The 15,794-nt window shown below is 64.7% G+C and overlaps 3 protein-coding genes across 5 annotated transcripts; 2 read left to right on the plus strand and 1 right to left on the minus strand.

Annotated features, from left to right (window-relative positions):
- Nucleotides 1–598: 598 nt before the first annotated feature.
- Nucleotides 599–5,155, minus strand: SFTPC (surfactant protein C). The gene is made up of 12 exons (XM_048287261.1): nucleotides 4,846–5,155; nucleotides 4,596–4,745; nucleotides 4,334–4,474; nucleotides 4,149–4,259; nucleotides 3,905–4,005; nucleotides 3,436–3,450; nucleotides 2,021–2,111; nucleotides 1,417–1,770; nucleotides 1,209–1,319; nucleotides 1,025–1,135; nucleotides 806–910; nucleotides 599–703 (listed from the first exon to the last, which is right to left on the minus strand). Exons 1-11 carry the CDS (start codon nucleotides 4,960–4,962, stop codon nucleotides 815–817), a joined length of 1,398 nt encoding a protein of 465 aa, XP_048143218.1. The 5' UTR covers nucleotides 4,963–5,155; the 3' UTR covers nucleotides 599–703; nucleotides 806–814.
- Nucleotides 5,156–5,611: 456 nt separating this feature from the next.
- On the plus strand, nucleotides 5,612–9,596 carry LGI3 (leucine rich repeat LGI family member 3). Its single transcript, XM_048287308.1, is given in 9 exon segments — nucleotides 5,612–5,935; nucleotides 5,937–6,046; nucleotides 6,792–6,863; nucleotides 6,965–7,036; nucleotides 7,134–7,205; nucleotides 7,296–7,367; nucleotides 7,559–7,728; nucleotides 7,816–7,980; nucleotides 8,067–9,596. Coding segments are annotated over 9 exon segments (1,662 nt in total). The 5' UTR covers nucleotides 5,612–5,824; the 3' UTR covers nucleotides 8,885–9,596.
- A 1,094-nt stretch (nucleotides 9,597–10,690) lies between these two features.
- Nucleotides 10,691–14,121, plus strand: REEP4 (receptor accessory protein 4). Of its 3 annotated transcripts, XM_048287334.1 has the most exons (8): nucleotides 10,691–10,903; nucleotides 11,660–11,732; nucleotides 12,086–12,162; nucleotides 12,284–12,404; nucleotides 12,866–12,979; nucleotides 13,086–13,218; nucleotides 13,308–13,462; nucleotides 13,540–14,121. In XM_048287334.1, the coding sequence occupies exons 1-8, from the start codon at nucleotides 10,872–10,874 to the stop codon at nucleotides 13,603–13,605; spliced, it is 771 nt and encodes a 256-aa protein (XP_048143291.1). In that variant the 5' UTR covers nucleotides 10,691–10,871; the 3' UTR covers nucleotides 13,606–14,121. The 3 variants fall into 3 exon arrangements, 2 of the variants coding, with proteins under 2 accessions (XP_048143291.1, XP_048143290.1); XM_048287333.1 differs by lacking the exon at nucleotides 10,691–10,903 and having other exon boundaries at nucleotides 11,226–11,732; XR_007200109.1 differs by lacking the exons at nucleotides 10,691–10,903; nucleotides 12,866–12,979; nucleotides 13,086–13,218; nucleotides 13,308–13,462; nucleotides 13,540–14,121 and adding an exon at nucleotides 12,799–12,850 and having other exon boundaries at nucleotides 11,226–11,732; nucleotides 12,284–12,726.
- Nucleotides 14,122–15,794: the final 1,673 nt, after the last annotated feature.

Consider the following 15,794-nt stretch of genomic DNA (forward strand, 5'->3'; position numbering starts at 1 on the left):
CAATCCCAATGTTTATAATGCTTGATCCTTACAACTCCTGATCCCAACAGCGCCAGCATCTCTGTCCTAAACCATCCCAATCCTAATGATCCCTGTCCTCGGGCAGCGTCTGGTGGCCGTGACCGCTTTCAGCACAGGCTGGCTCCAGGAATAGCTCCCAGACCTGATTCCTGCCCTTCTCCTTTATTCCGGCCTGGCAGAGGACAGACCCATTTTTCAGGCCAGCCTGGCTCTGGCAGCAGGACGGGGCAGCTCAGGTCAGGCAGCCACGCTCGGGGGGGGCCCTCCCGTGAGCCCCCCAGGCTGTGGCTGGGACAGAAATTCCCCCAAAATTCAAGCTCGGAGCCCCTCAAGGCATTTTTAAGGCAGGGGAAGGCGGGAGCTGGCGGGAGCCGGCAGCGAAGAACTGGAACGGGGAATTGTGTTTTCTTTAAATGTCGTGTTTTTTTAAGCTCATTTTTGCGCTTGGGTTTGGCGAAGCTGAGAAGATTTAAGTGACAAACCAGCTGTCCCCCGGCGCAGCGCAGACACCCCCGCCCCGCCTCCGCCCCCGGCCCCGTGCCTGCAGCCCCCCCCGCGCCCCTCCAGCGCCGACCCCCTGACCCCTCCTCACCCCCCGCACCCCAAAATCGGGGTGGGCGGCGCGGGGCCGGCCGCGGAGGAGTCACCGATGCTCCCAGCGGGGCTGCGACTGTCGGGGGTGCTGCAAGGCAAAGCGGGCATTGTGAGGGTGTTGCAGGGTGGGTGGGGGTCCCCCGGCACCGCGAGGGTCCCGCAGCCCCCCCTGGCCACCCTGCAGACTCACCCTGCGAGGCTAAGCCCAGTAGACAGGGAGGAGGCTGCAGAGGATGCTCGCCGTGGTGCCCAGGAGGGAGCGGTCAGCCAGGGGCATGGAGATCCTGTCCTCAGCCTGGACAGGGGGGACAAGGGACATTCTTCACCATCATCTTCATCACTCCTCATCGGGGGTGCTGCACAAGGCACCGAGCCCCCTACGCCCACCCTGTCCCTCCCAGATCCTCACCTGCCGGCGCTGGAAGGTCTCGACCACGGTGTCCAGCCCCGGGACGTTGTCCTTGTCCACGCGGGTCACGTAGCAGGCGCGGTGCAGCCGGGGTCTGTAGCTCACCAGCAGCTGTTTGAAGCCACACCAGGGTCGCCTCCATCCCGTCGCCCCCTCCCCGTGACCCCCAGGACCCCCCACTCACATTCTTGTAGTCATAGATGACCATGGCCGCATTCCCGTCCCCGCTGTCCAGGTAGAAAGTGGCCGCGTCCTCTTCCCAGGCCGGTCCAGTCCACAAATGGCTCCGCAGGACCTGGAATGGGGAGAGGGGGGATCTCAGAGGCTGCAGCAGCCCCTCCCCACGGGCATCAGGGAGTCCTTACTGATGGCACCGGGGGGTCCCCACTCACGGTGTCGGCGTGGTGCTGGTCAGCGCTCAGCCACATCAGCAGGGCGCCGGCGATGATGACCACCAGCAGGACCACCACGACCACCACGATGAGCAGGCAGCGGAGGTGGCCGCAGCTCAGGAGCTTGCGGGGCAGGTAGCAGAGCAGCCGAGGGACGAAGCACAGGGACTTCTTGAGGCAGCCACCGCAGCCGCCGCAGCCGGGACACTTGGGGCACCCGAGGCACTTGGGGCACTTGGGGCACCCGCAGCACTTGGGCAGGCAGCAGCACCGGGCGCATTTGGCACAGCATTTGGTGCAGCACACGGTGCAGGGCAAGCAGCAGCCTGGGCAGCAGCAGCCATTCTCCGAGTCCTGGGGGTGCGGGGAAGTGGGAGGAGATGGGGTCGGGGGGGTGGAGATGGGAGAGGGGGATGCAGGAGGTTGGGGGTGGGATTGCTGCAGGGAGCAGCTCTCACCCCGCTGCCCCCAGCATCCCGCTGCCCCTGGGCACTGGGAATGCAGCATCCCACGGTCCAAACCCCCATCCCAGGCGCTGGTGCCTTGCTGGCATCAACTGGGCAAAGCCCTGTGCCAAGCTGGCTGCCACCCTGCAGGGACTCACCTCCTCTTCAAGCACCACCTGCTTCATGCTGCTCTCCATGGCTGCCTCCTCCGCTTCCTCCTCCTCCTCCTCCTCCCATTCCCAGCCCAGCCTGGCCACAGAGACTGGGGACTTTATACCAGGCCACTGGGGTGGGGACTGGAGCGGCCCCTGTGAAGGGTTTGGGGGCCCCGGGGTGCAGCGGGGCCCTGGCATGTGACCCACTCCACTCGTGTTTGCCGATCGCCCACTCCCTGCTGGATCCCCCTGGGAACCTGCTGCTCAAGAAGCTCCGAGGGCACTGGGTCAAGGACCCTTGTTTCCAGGCACAGGGACTTCTCTGCCGCCCAGGAGCGAGGTGGCAGGGCCAAAGCAAACCCTCCAGGGTGGAGCATCCGGCCGTGGCCGCAGCCGAGGCGAGACCTTGGCTCGTGTCCCTTTGCCAGCTTGGGCACCTGGAGCTGCTTGATGTGGCAAGGAACAAACAGGACATCAAACATTTCCTGTAATCCACAGGGATGGGGTGGGAACGGGGTCACCATGGCGTGGGGAAGTGTCCCTGATCCTCATTTTTGGTCCTGAGGGTGCTCGGACACCACTGCCGGTGGCTTTTGGGGCTGGCAGAGACGCCCACGGTGTGGGGGTTTTTGAGGTGAGGGAGTTGCAACTCTGGCATGTCCCGCTCAGGCGGCAGGGGGACACTGCTGGGCCTTGGTTTTGCCCATCCACGAGCCCCTACTGCAGCTGGGCTCAGGCTGGGACCCCTCCAGCCACCCCTGAGACCCCCAACACCCGCAGCCAGGTGTTGAGGGGTGAAAGCTGCCTCCTTTCCCAGGGTGTCAAGGGCCACGAGAGCCCCTTGAGTGGCTCCTGGCTGTTCGTTCTCAGCCACCGTGGGAGCCCTTATCGCCTTTCCTGGCCCTGGGCACCCTCTTGACCCAGCTCCTTATCACGGGCAGGGCTTTTTGGGAAGCAGAGCTGCTGGCTCTGAGTCAGCACATGGGAACCTGCAGTGTCCCTCCTGGTCCCAGAGAAGTGTCACCCTGCTGTGACCCCCTTCCTGTGCCCATGGCAGGGGTTTTGGGGACAACACTGAGTCTGCAGCCCTGGAAACATCAAATCAGCCTCCTGGGGTCTCTTTTTCCCCTCCCAGCCCTGTTGCTTCCCTGTTTTTCAGTGCAGCACTTGAAAGTGGCCCCAAAGGTTGTTCCCAGATTATGTGGGGCAGGAGGGGCTGGAATGGATGGGAAAAGGGAGAGAATGAGGACAGGGAGGGAGCTGGAGCAAGTGGATCGTGGTGTTTGTGGATAACCCAGGGCTTGGACATCCCAGGGGATGTGGCACAGTCCCTCTGTCCCCACCTGCACGAGGAGGGGACGGGGCTGGGAGCGTTTCCTGAAGGTCTGGAAGTGCAGAGGTTGCTCTTTCCACCTCACCCTCCATCCTCCAAACTGGGAGGGCACAGATGGGGACACTGGGAGGGCACAGATGGGGACACTGGGAGCAGCGTGTGCAATTGCTCTGCTGCCCCCCGTGTTTGATCCCTCCCGAGCTCCTCTCACCCCAACGTGAGGGATTCCCCTCCCCACCCTGCACCCCACAAAGAGACACCGTATCCCTGTCCCCAGCACCCCAGGAAGGACAAGAGCACCACTTGGAGGCGGGGGCACAGGCTTTACTTTGAAGACAGAAGCAAATCCCAAAGCAAATCCCACTTTTTTACGGCGAGAGCAGTGGGAAAGCCGCGGTGCCAAGCGACAGCGGATGGAGCACCCCCGTGGCGGGGTGGCTGCCCCCGGGATGGGGACGGGGAGGAGGAGACATTCCCGGATATCCCGCCTGGAAGGCGGCGTGGGGGACAGTGACATCCCCATCTCGCTGTCCCTCCCCACTGGGAACTGCTGCTACGCCCAGAACACGGGGACGCTGCTGCAGAGGATGTTGATGGTGGTGCCCAGGATGGAGCGGTCAGCCAGGGGCACGGCCTTGTCCCCAGTGTCCTCATCCTGCAGGACAGAGAACGGAACGATGACTGCCACCCTCAGCAGCCACAGTGTCCTCTCCAGAGGGGACAAGCCCCCACCCCCACATTTCCCAGGGTGCCGGGGCTGGGCTCCACCACCATCCCAGCGGGGTGGGCACCACTCACCTGCCGGCGCTGGAAGGTCTCGGTGGCAGCGTCCAGCCCCGGGAAGTTGTCCTTGTCCACGCGGGTGATGTAGCAGGCGCGGTGACGCCAGGACCTGTAGCCGACCAGCAGCTGTTTGCGGACAGAGCCGGGTGAGCTCAGCACGGCCCTGTCCCCGCCGCGCCCGTCCCCGGCTCCCCGCGCACCTTGCTGTAGTCGTACACCACCGTGGCCGAGGCGTTGAGCCCGTCCCGCACCGCGAACGTCCCGGTCCTTTCCTTCTTGCTCATGGCGAGCTGCTGGGGGTTCCCCTCGCCATCCAGCCCGTGGATGGTCATCCGCAACACCTGCCAGGGGGAGAGGGGTCAGGGAGCTCTGCGGGGCCTGAACCCCATCCCTACAAAGCTCCGGTGCCATCCCAAACCCTCTCCCGGAGCCGGTGGCCCCGCGGTCCCTGCCGGCCCTCACCGTCTCGGCGTGTGACTCGCTGAGGTGCAGCCCCAGCAGGAGGAAGGTGACGTTGACCACCACGAGGGCCACCACCACCAGCACCACCATCAGCAGGAGGCTCTTGAGCTCGTGGGGGATGCAGGGCAGGCGCGGCGACTCCGTGTACCTCTGTTGGGGACACAGGGGAGCACCCGGCTGAGCTGCCAGGGCCGGGGGCGGCAGCGGGGACTCAGCCCCACGCCCAGGGTGGGTGGTGGGTGCTCCTTACCGGAGGTGCCTCCTCCATCAGCGCCTCTTTGGAGCTGTCGTCCATCTCGCTGTGTGCTCCTGTCCCTTCTACCAGCCCGAGCCCGGGGGATTTATAGGATCCCGGGTGACTGGGCATGGCCGGGGCCACTCCAGCTGCCGAGGTGCCACTCGTGCTGTTTGCTGAGCCCGGAGAAGAGCCAGGGAGGGGACACGAAACCTCCAAGGGCCCTTCCCTGACATTCGTCCGGCAGCGCTGGGGGTGCCAAAGCAAACAGCGGGCAGCGCCTGCCCTCCACACCCAGCCCCGGGCTGTGGCAGGAGGGGCCCCAGCACGTACCCAGGGGGGGCTGCACCCCTGGTTCTGCACGGGCAGCTGCGTGTGCCCCCCCCGGGGCAGGGAAGGAGCTGGCTGGACTCATTGTTCCCTCGGGCGCCGTGCCAGGGACGGCGCAGATGGACGCCTGGCATGGGAGAGATGGGTGCCTGGGACGGACGGGTGCCCGGGGTGGCATGGATGGGTGCCCAGTGTGCTGTGGCGAGCGCGGGCCACAGCGGGCAGGGAGCTGGCGCGGGCAGCGCTGCAGCGCCGAGCTGGGGGAGCCACTGCGGGGGCATCACCCCTGTGCTGTCCCCCAGCCCTGTGCACCCCGAGAGCGCCCGGTGACCCCCACCCCGGCGTGGGACCCCGCGTTTGGTCGCCGCCGAGGACACGCGCGCACGGACACGCGTGCCCGGGGATGCTGGCGCTGTCACTCAGCCGCATCCCTCCCTCCTTCCCTTCCTCCTTCCCTCCCTCCCTCCCTCCCTCCCGCAGCGCCGGGCATGGTGTGCTGCAGAGCCGCAGGTCAGGCAGCCTCCGCCGCTTCTCCTCCACACTGAGATCTCCGGGGGGGGAAAAAAAAGAAAAAAAGAGAGGAAAAAAGGCTTTTTCACAGCTCCCGGGCACAGCAGCGTTGGGAGCAGCTCCCGGGACCGAGCAGGGATAAGGCCAGGGAGTGATGGAGCTGCGGCGCGGGAGGAGGATGCTGAGGGACCAGCTCCCCGCTCGCCTCCTCCTCCTCCTCCTGCTCGCCGTGGCCTGGCTCTGGCTGCCGGCGGAGGGGCGGCGGCCCCCCCCGGCCCCCCCCTTGCCCCTCGACCTGCTCCTGCACCCGGGACACGGCTTTTTGCGTGGACTCCAAGGCTGTGCCCAAAAACCTGCCCCCCGAGGTCATCTCGCTGTGAGTAGCCGGGCTGGGGACAGAGATGGGGACAGCGTCACATCCCAGGAGTGCAGGGGTGGCCGGGGCTGCCGGCTGTGCTGCGGGGGCAGGGACAGCCCCTGTGTGCTGCATCGGGGCGCAAACGCGTGGCAGGGCGGGGTGCGGGCAGTGTGGGGGGCTCTGGGGGAGGGAGGAGGTTGGGGACAGCCCGGGACCTGTCCCTGTGTCCTGCGGTGCTGGCACACGCAGCCATCCATCAGTGCCAGACAGAGCAGGGCTGCAGCCCGTCCCCGCCGTGACCTTGGGGGCCACAACCCCGAGGGGACACGGCTGTGACCTTGGGGACCGTAGCCCCAAGGGGACACGGCTGGGGGGGGCGGGGGGGTCCTGAGGGAGGGTCCCTGGGGACACGGCGGTTCCCAGGAGCCTGGCACGGGGGTGTGTGGCAGCTGTGTGTGTTTACACCTGCGTGCGTGTGTTCGCACAGCCGCTTGTGTGTGTTTACACACGCGTGTGTGCACATGGCCCCGGGCCAGGGGCTGCCGCAGGGCGTGGGCAGCGCGGGGTGGGTGCCAGCACCATGCACCTCCGTGTCCCCCCACCGGGCAGGGTGGCTGCGGGGGTCCCTCTGCCACCTCCCCGGACCCCTCAGGGGCTGCACTGGTTGGCAGCAGGTGACGCACAGGGCTGGTGCTGGCGGGCACGGGGGTGGCAGTGCCGCGCTGCCGCCGTCCCCTCTCCTGAAGCTCCGTCTCTCCCGCAGGACGATGGTGAACGCAGCCTTCACGGAGATCCGGGAGGCGGCTTTCGCCCACATCCCCTCCCTGCAGTTCCTGTAGGTCTCCCGTGCCCCCGGGGTTCCCCTCGGTGCCCACCCTGCCCCACCCCGGTGCTGACGCCCCCCCCCCCCCCCCCCCCCCGCCTCTCTCTTTGCAGCCTCCTCAACTCCAACAAGTTCACGCTGATCGGGGACAACGCCTTCGCGGGGCTCTCGCACCTGCAGTACCTGTGTGTGACATGGGGACCGGGACGCGGGGACAGGGAGGGCACAGGGAGCGCGGGGGGATCCTCGGGATGGCCCCGTCACTGTCTGCTCCCATTCCAGGTTCATTGAGAACAACGACATCCAGGCGCTTTCAAAGGGCACTTTCCGCGGGCTCAAGTCCCTGACACACCTGTGAGCACCGGGGGGGACACGGCGGGGGTGGCCCTGTCCCTTCGTGGCTGCCAGGGACGTGTCACCTCCACAGCCCTTCTTGTCCCCCAGGTCCTTGGCCAACAACAACCTGCAGACTCTGCCTCGGGACCTCTTCAAGCCGCTGGACATCCTGAGTGACCTGTGAGGCTGCCACAGCACCGGGGACAGCAGGCTGGGGAGAGAGTGACATCCCGGGGGCTGGGGCTTGGGAAGGGCGCTGTGTGCTGGGGGTGACTCGGTGCCGTCTCTGTCAGGGACCCCCAGGACACCGAGCTGGGGAGAGGGTGACATTCTTGTGGGCGCTGGGGGTGACTCGGTGCCATCCCTGGCAGGGACCTGCGTGGCAACACGCTGGCCTGTGACTGCAAGATCAAGTGGCTGGTGGAGTGGCTGGAGAGCACCAACACCACGGTGCCCGCCGTCTTCTGCAGCAGCCCTGGGCAGTTCGAGGGACAGCGGATCCGGGACCTGGCACTCAGTGACTTCCAGTGCATCACCACAGGTAGAGGAACACCGTCACCTGTCAGCTGTCACACGTCACCTCACTCCTGGGTGTCCAGACCCTCATTGCCACCTCTTCCCACTCCAGATTTCGTGATGCACCAGGTCCTGCCCTTCCAGGCGGTGTCAGCCGAGCCCTTCACCTACGCCAGCGACCTGTACGTGGCCCTGGCACAGCCGAGCGCCAGCAGCTGCTCCATCCTTAAGTGGGACTACGTGGAGCGCAAACTCCGTGACTTCGACCACATCCCCGGTGAGGAATCGGGCTGGGGGTCCCCTCCTGGGCTGGGAGTGACCTGGGACGGGCACAGCCCCGATGTGACGTGGTTTTGTTGTCAGCTCACTCGGCGGTGCACTGCAAGCCCATCGTGGCGCAGGACCAGCTCTACGTGGTGGTGGCGCAGCTCTTTGGAGGCTCCTACATCTACCGCTGGGACACGGCCGTGGACAAGTTCATCAAGATCCAGGACATTGACAGCCAGAAAATCCGCAAGCCCAACGACATCGAGGCCTTCCAGATCGAGGGCGACTGGTACTTCGTCATCGCCGACAGCTCCAAGGCGGGCTCCACCAGCCTCTACCGCCTGAACCAGAATGGGTTTTACTCCCACCAAGCCCTCCACGCCTGGCACCGCGACACCGACGTGGAATACGTGGAGAACAACGGGAAACCCCGGCTGATCATCTCCAGCAGCTCCCAGGCCCCCGTCATCTACCAGTGGAGCCGGGCGCAGAAGCAATTCGTGCCGCAGGGCGAGGTGGGCGAGATGTTGGACGTTCAGATGGTCAAACACTTCAAGACCAAGCGGGACCAGTTCCTCTGCCTGAGCCGCTACATCGGCGACTCCAAGGTGGTGCGGTGGGAAGGGCAGCGCTTCGTGGAGGTGCAGATGCTGCCGTCGCGCGGCTCCATGGTGATGCAGCCCTTCGCCGTGGGGCAGCGGCAGTACCTGGCGCTGGGCAGCGACTTCTCCTTCACCCACGTGTACCTGTGGGAAGAGGAGAAGCAGAAGTTCGCCAAGTTCCAGGAGCTGTCGGTGCAGGCGCCGCGGGCGTTCCGGGCCGTGCCAGCGGCCGACGTGCAGCTGCTGCTGGCGCCCAGCTTCAAGGCCAACACGCTGGTGTACCGGCACGTGGTGGTGGACCTCAGCCTGTAGCCGGCACCCGGAGAAACCCGGACAACCACCGGACACGCATGCGCCCAGCACCCCCTGTCCCCTCCAGGCACCCCTTGCCCAGGCCCTCCACCTTCACCCAGCCCCACGGTGCCTCAGTTTCCCCACGGTGCTCCCGGTTTCACCCTGTGGGATGCAGGGAGGGAGGGTGGGACAGCCCATGCCCTGCAGAGCTGCACCCCTGGGGGGGTGGAGAGGGTGGGGGGTCTTTGTCCGCTTGGGCCATGGGCTGGGGTCTGAAAGGGGGGGAACAGCGGGCCGGGATGTGGCAGGAAGGGTGGGGGGTTCACAGGATGCTGAGGGGCTCCCAGGCTGATGGGATGCTCCAGAGTGGATGGGATGAGCGAGGTGGATGGGGTGGGATGCCCTGAGGAGGGTGGGATGCTCCGAGGTGGATGCAGATGGGATGCTGAGGGTGGTGGGATGCTCCAAGGTCAGCGGGATGCTCCAAGGCAGATGCCAATGGGATGCCCTGAGGAGGTTGGGATGCTCCAGGATGCTCCGAGGTGGATGCAGATGGGATGCCCTGAGGCCAGCGCGATGTTTCGAGGCAGCAGCTCCTGTCCCTCTCCGTGCATGTCCAGCAGCCCCCCCCTCCCCGTGCCCATGGCCCCCGTGCCAGGCAGGACCCAGCGTGCCAGAAGGGTGTCCGTGCCCACCAGAAACCCCCCAAATAAACACACTGTGACCCCCAGCCCTGCCCGTGTGTCCTTCCAGCCACGGGGGGCCGGCTCCATCCGACACCCCGCAGCGCCAGGGAGCGAGAACTCCTCATTTTGGGGTGCTCCAGGCCCCGCACGTGGCTCGCCTGGTGTTTTTTTCCAGCAGAAACCTTGGCCCACGGTGCGGGTGGGAAGCAGGAGGTGTTTCCCCAGGGAGGGGAGTCCCCGCCCGACTGGTTTCCCAGGGGAGCGTTTCCCTGTCTCCCAGGTGTATAAATAGGCATGTGAAAAACCACCAATTAAGAGCACAAATAAAGATGCTCTCGCGGGTAACAGCTGCCCTGGGGGCACGGATGGGTTTGGGGAGCAGGATTTCACCCGGGTGGCTGCTCCCAGGGCATTGCCACGTGTCCCTGCCTCAGTTTCCCTGGCAGGAAAAAGCAGATTTTAAAGCCCAGGGAGCGCAGCAGGAGGGTTCTGGCACTTCCAGAGCGGCAATGATTGGGATGGGGAATTCGGGAAACCCTGGATCAGTCCTTGGGCTGCAAGGCCAAGAGGGAGGTGGCCCAGACAGGTGATTCCAGCAGCTTTTATTTTCTCGGGAGCATCCTTCAGGGCTCCATTCTTCCAGTGGGGTGCTCCACATCGTCCATCAGAGCACCAAAAAAGCATCACATCCCCTCCGGACCCAAAAATAATTCTTCAGCATCAGTCTAAGTGACTCTCCCTGCCTTCCCTACCTGCTCACTGCTTAAGAAATTGTATGTTTTAATAGATATAAATATATATATATATATTAGGCAATTAATTTGTATGTCTTAAGGAACATTTAATATATATAATATATGAATATACCCTGTATTAATATAGTAATATTCAATATATTAGGCAAATTTTAAACACGCCATTTTTATACATGCTTAATATATTTTATATTGGTATTTCATAGACTTAGGGAATTTATAGAATGTTTTTATTTTATTTTATAAACCCCTCCACGTGTGGCCCACACTTGTCAGGGGCGCTGTTGCCCCTTTAAGGTCATTGCCCTTTTAAGAGGCGGTGTCGCCCTTTTAAGGGCATTGCCCTTTGAAGAGAACGTGTTGGCCTTTTAAGGGCGTTGCCCTTTTAAGAGCGGCCGGTGGGGCCCGGGCCGCGCATGCGCAGCTCCGTTGCTGCAACTTTCAAGTTCTTGGATTCGCTCCCCTGGGGTTCGGGGGAATTTTGGGGGGATTCGGGGGCTCCAGGGGGGCACAACACCGACCCTCCCGCCCGGCACTGCCCGGGCTTCCAGCCCCGCCCGCACCATGGTGTCCTGGATGCTCAGCCGGGTGATTGAGTGAGTGGGGTCCGGGCGGGGTAACGGGGGAGGGGCTGCAGGGCTCCCGGGGGGGTCACCAAGGGTCCCCGACCCCCTGTCCGCCCTCCGGGTATTCCATTAATGAGGGTCCCCGTGCTGGGCCCGCAGCGGGGACTCAGCGAGGCCCCAGGCGGGGTTTGGAGGGGCGACCCCAAATCTCTTGTATGGGGATAACCAGCACCCCCACCCCCCCCCCCCCCCAAACACGCCACCCCCCAAAAACGGGTCCCTGAACTGCTGCTGGCCCACCCTGCCCGTCCTGCGGAGGGTGAGCACGGCCTGGCGTCCCCCTGCATCACCCATGGCTGGGGGTCCCCCGTATTGCTCGGGTGGGGGTCCCTGCACCATCCGAGGGGGTCTCTGCTCTGAGGCTCCCCACATTGCTGGGGGGGGTCCCTGCTCCGAGAGGCTCACCGGGACACGGGGAGGGTGCTTGGGGGTGGCACCTCACCCGGTGCCTCGGGCTGGAGCCGGGACCGAGCCCGTGCGCTGCCACCGCCCCCTGCCACGCCCCGACAAGTCGGGCCGGTGCCGTGGACGTGGGAGTGACCCTGCGCTCATGGCTGAGCCTCCCCGGAGCCTCCCGGAGCCTTTTCCCGGCCTCTCCGGGCTCGGGATGGTGCTGGAGGGGGTCAAGGCCAGGGTGCGGTGCTGGGGCCGGCAGCTGTGCTGGTCCCTGTTCCTGCTACTCTACGCGTGGTGGCCGCGCTGCCTCACCCCCCCTCTGCCTTACAGGCTGCTTTTTGGGATGCTCTACCCGGCCTACGCATCCTACAAGGCTGTGAAGACGAAAAACATCCGGGAATACGTGAGTCGAGTGCCTGGGGAGCCCTTTCCAGGGTTCCAGTCCTCCTTTCTGGGCTTCAGCCACCCTTTTCCCAGGTTCCAGCCCCCTCTGAGAGGTTCCAGTCCCCCTTTCTGGTGTTCAGCTCCTTCTTTCCTGGGCTTCAATCCCTCTTTTCTGGGTTCCAGTCCCCCTTTCTGGGCTTCAGCCACCCTTTTCCCAGGTTCCAGCCCCCTCTGAGAGGTTCCAGTCCCCCTTTCTGGTGTTCAGCTCCTTCCTTCCTGGGCTTCAATCCCTCTTTTCTGGGTTCCAGTCCCCCTTTCTGGGCTTCAGCCACCCTTTTCCCAGGCTCCAGCCCCCTCTGATGGCTCCCCCAGGTCCGATGGATGATGTACTGGATCGTCTTCTCTCTCTTCATGGCCACAGAGACCTTCACCGACCTTCTCATCTCCTGGTGAGGGACTCTGGGGGGTCCCCATGTCCTGGAGGGGGAAAGGGAGGCCCCACAGAGCTGATGTTTGGGGGGAACAGGAGGTGCTTTTGGACCCCCCCCATCTCCTGCCCCTCTCCACCAGGTTCCCCTTCTACTACGAGGTGAAGATGGCCTTTGTCATCTGGCTGCTGTCCCCCTACACGCGGGGGGCCAGCCTGCTCTACCGCCGCTTCGTGCACCCCACGCTGGCCCGCAAGGAGAAGGTACAAATTCCCGGGATTTTGGGACTCCTCCCTGCCCGCCCTGGGGGGGGTTCAGCCCCCTGAGCTGGGTTGGTGATGCCCAGGGGAAGTGGCAATGCCCCAGGACGTGGCAATGCCCTGGGAGGTGACAGTGCCCTGGGACATGGCCATGGCCTGGGAGGTGACAATACTCAGGGACAAGGTGATTCCCAGGGAGGTGACAATGCCCAGGGAAATGACAATGCCCAGGGACATGGCATTGCCCTGGGAGGTGACAATGCCCTGGGAGGTGACAATGCCCTGGGAGGTGACAATGCCCAGGGACATGGCATTGCCCTGGGAGGTGGCATTGCCCTGGGAAGTGACAATGCCCTGGGAGGTGACAATGCCCAGGGACATGGCATTGCCCTGGGAGGTGACAATGCCCTGGGAGGTGACAATGCCCCAGGCTACCATCCTGCCCTCCCAATACCACCCCACAGGACATCGACGCCTTCCTCATCCGGGCCCAGGAGCGCAGCTACGAGACCGTGCTGCGCTTCGGCAAGAGGGGCCTCAACCTGGCAGCCACGGCCGCGGTCCAGGCGGCCACCAAGGTACCCAGAGAGCAAATCCCACCCCAGCAGGGTGGCAGGAGCGGGTGGTGTGTCCTAAATTGGGGTTTTCCTGATCATCCTGTCCGCTCTGTGTCCCCCAATGCAGAGCCAGGGCGCGCTGGCCGGGCGGCTCCGCAGCTTCAGCATGCAGGACCTGCGCTCCCTGCCCGACCAGGCCCCCGTGCACTTCCAGGACCCGCTGTACCTGGAGGAGCAGCAGAGCCTCCAGCAGCCCCTGGGTGAGGAGCTGGGGGGGTCATAATGAGGGGGGCTCCAGCAAAGCCCACGGTGGCCGTGCTGGGAGCTGGCGTGTCCCCCCCGTCCCCAGCCTACGGCGCCGGCCGCCGCTACGAGAGCGAGACGGAGGATGAGGAGCTGTGGTCAGACTCGCAGGTGTCCCCCCCGCCGTCCCCTCCTCGGGATCCCAAACCCCTGTCCCGCAGCCAGAGCCTGCGATCCCTGAGGAAGAACCCGGGAAAAGAGGTACCAGGGGAGGGGGATGCACGGTGGGGGTGTGGGGTTGGGTGAGGGGGTCCTGACCCGTCCCTTTCCCTGCCCAGGGCTCTTCCCGGCTCCTGCGCAGCCGGGTCAGGAGGAGAGCGGCTCCGTCGGAGCAGGACAGCTAAAAATCCCGGGAAACCTCTGCCAGGAGGCTGAGAGGAATTCGCTGCTGCGGCGTCAGGAGGGAGCAGTGGCTCCTGTGTCCCCGGGGTGGCTCCTCTGTCCCCGGGGTGGCTCCTGCATTCCCAGGGATCTTCACACTGTAAATCCCTTCTGTGACCTCTGTGGTGCCTCATGGAGGGGCAGCAGCTCATCCCCCCCACTTCCAGACACCCCAGCTCGGCGCTGGCGCCTCTCGTGTGGGGTCTGGCTCCCCCCTTTTCCCCCATGCCATGAGCACTACACGCTGCCCCCCTCTCCTGCTGCCTTATTCCCAACATTCCCGTTGCCCTGGGAGCCAGGAGTGGATGTGCCTCGTCCATCTGAAGCCAAAGCCACGGTCCCTGCCCGGGGGATGGGAGTATCGGACACCCCCATACCTGAACCCGGAGCACGGGGCACCCCACGGCTTTTAACATTCCACTCTCCCTAAAAGAAGGTTTTGTACATGGAGAAATAAACGTTGTTTCAGACTTTGGGAACCAGGAGTTGTGCCCGGTGCTGTCCCCTTCCTCAGGAAGCTTCCTGAGATTGTTTTTTCTCTTGGAGGAAGCTCTTATCCTCTGGAATCCATCTGGGACTCCTCCAGAGGGCCTTTCCCAGAAGCTTCCCACCCACGTTCCAGGATCCCAGGTAGCAGCCCCAGACTCCTCCAGGAAAGCTTCCCAAGATTTTTTTCTTCTGGAGGAAGCTGTACCATCAGGGATCCATGAGACTCCCTCCAGGCATCTCCCAGAGGCTTTTCCCCCCCACATTTCAGGTTCCAGAATCCCGGGTCGCATCCCCAAACTCCTCCAGGGACACTTCCCGAGATGATTTTCTCTTTTGGAGGGAACTCCATCCTTGCGAATCCCACCCCATGCTCCTCACGGGCATTTCCCAGGCTCTTTTGCCAACCGCCTGTTGTCCCTGAGCCCGCCGCTGGCATTCCCGGACTTCTCGGATAACCGGGAATCCCTGCAGTAGCCGCGTCCCCCACGGCGCGGCAGCAGCAGCCGCGGCCCCTCCGGGACTCCCGGGATGCAGCCGGACATCCCTGGATCGTCCCCTCTCCCTGCCGGCGCTCCCCCATCCCACCGGGAATCCCCCACTCCTTCCCGGCGGGGGCTCGTCCCCCACCTGGGTGGGCGACACGGGGCACGCGCGGGGTGCCACAAGGTGACTCCCCGCCCTCGAGCGCCCGCCTGCCCCGCGGTGCCCCTGTTCCCTGGCATCAATCCCCTCGCTCCCAATCCTCCCTGCCCTCGCCCCTGAGGCCAGCTGTATTTTTAGCCCTTGGCTGCCGCCCGCTTTCGGGGGTCTTCCCAGGGCAGCGAGAGCACCCGGCTCCTGCCCAGGCCGGGCTCCGCGGGGCGTCCCGGGGCAGGCAGGGGTGTTGGAGCAGATTAGGTGGAGGTGGCTGGATTAGCCCCGTAAAACGGCCCGGGAGACGATTACTTAAAGCAGCGGAGAAGGAAGGCTGGGTGGGGACAGCGAGGGCCAGGGGGCTGCCTGTAATCCCCCTAAAGCCGCTTAGGGAGCGCGGTTCCTCCAAGGATACGGCCCAGGGAGGCTGCTGGGGCGACCTGGGGGTCAAAAGGGGAGGGGTTCTCCCACGTTGGGGTACCCCCAGGTGGGCTAAGAGAGGCAGGCAGCAGCGTTGGAGCCGCAGTGTTCCATGCCCAGGGTGGGGGGTCAGGGGTTGCCAGCTTGGGGAAACTGGGGCACAGCACCAGCGCCTTCCAAGGGGGGAAAAGCGGGGTCCTGGGAAGGGAGCAGTTTTGGCGTCCTGCTTTGGTGAGTCCCAGGGTGTCCGCCAGGGGCTGAAACCCAAGGAGGGGACAGGAGGCAGGCGGGGTGGCACAGCCCGTTCCCCCGGGGCCGAGGCAAGCTCCGGCGGTGCCAGCGCTGATCCCAGCTGTGTCAGCGCACGGGCCAGTGCCAGGCTGCATCAGCAAAGCCCTAATCCCCCCCGGCTCGCCTGGCACCGCCCCAGCGCAGCAGTTTAAGCGCCTGACCTGAGCTCGCCCGCTGCCACGGTCCCCTCCGGGGAGGGGGTGCCAGGCTGAGCCCTGGCTGGCACCGCTGTGGGGACCCCCTGTCCCAGCCCGGGGTAGAGTTTGGAGCCACTGGAGGGGGGGAAAGTGGGGTTGGGGGCTTGTAGGAGGTGACGTAA

Source organism: Corvus hawaiiensis, chromosome 27 (assembly GCF_020740725.1).
Source record: "Corvus hawaiiensis isolate bCorHaw1 chromosome 27, bCorHaw1.pri.cur, whole genome shotgun sequence".
Classification (NCBI taxonomy): Eukaryota; Metazoa; Chordata; class Aves; order Passeriformes; family Corvidae; genus Corvus; species Corvus hawaiiensis.

Bases quoted from the DNA above. Each gene is read 5' to 3' on its own strand.
- SFTPC (XM_048287261.1), bottom strand. From the start codon at position 4,962: ATGCCCAGTCACCCGGGATCCTATAAATCCCCCGGGCTCGGGCTGGTA. The intron at 1,320-1,416 runs GTGAGTGGGGAC...TCCCCATTCCAG, and splicing joins ACCAGCACCACGCCGACACC to GTCCTGCGGAGCCATTTGTG. The intron at 1,136-1,208 runs GTGAGTGGGGGG...GGCTTCAAACAG, and splicing joins TCATCTATGACTACAAGAAT to CTGCTGGTGAGCTACAGACC.
- REEP4 (XM_048287333.1), top strand. From the start codon at position 11,226: ATGGCTGGGGGTCCCCCGTATTGCTCGGGTGGGGGTCCCTGCACCATC. The intron at 12,163-12,283 runs GTGAGGGACTCT...CCTCTCCACCAG, and splicing joins ACCGACCTTCTCATCTCCTG to GTTCCCCTTCTACTACGAGG. The intron at 12,980-13,085 runs GTACCCAGAGAG...CCCCCAATGCAG, and splicing joins CGGTCCAGGCGGCCACCAAG to AGCCAGGGCGCGCTGGCCGG.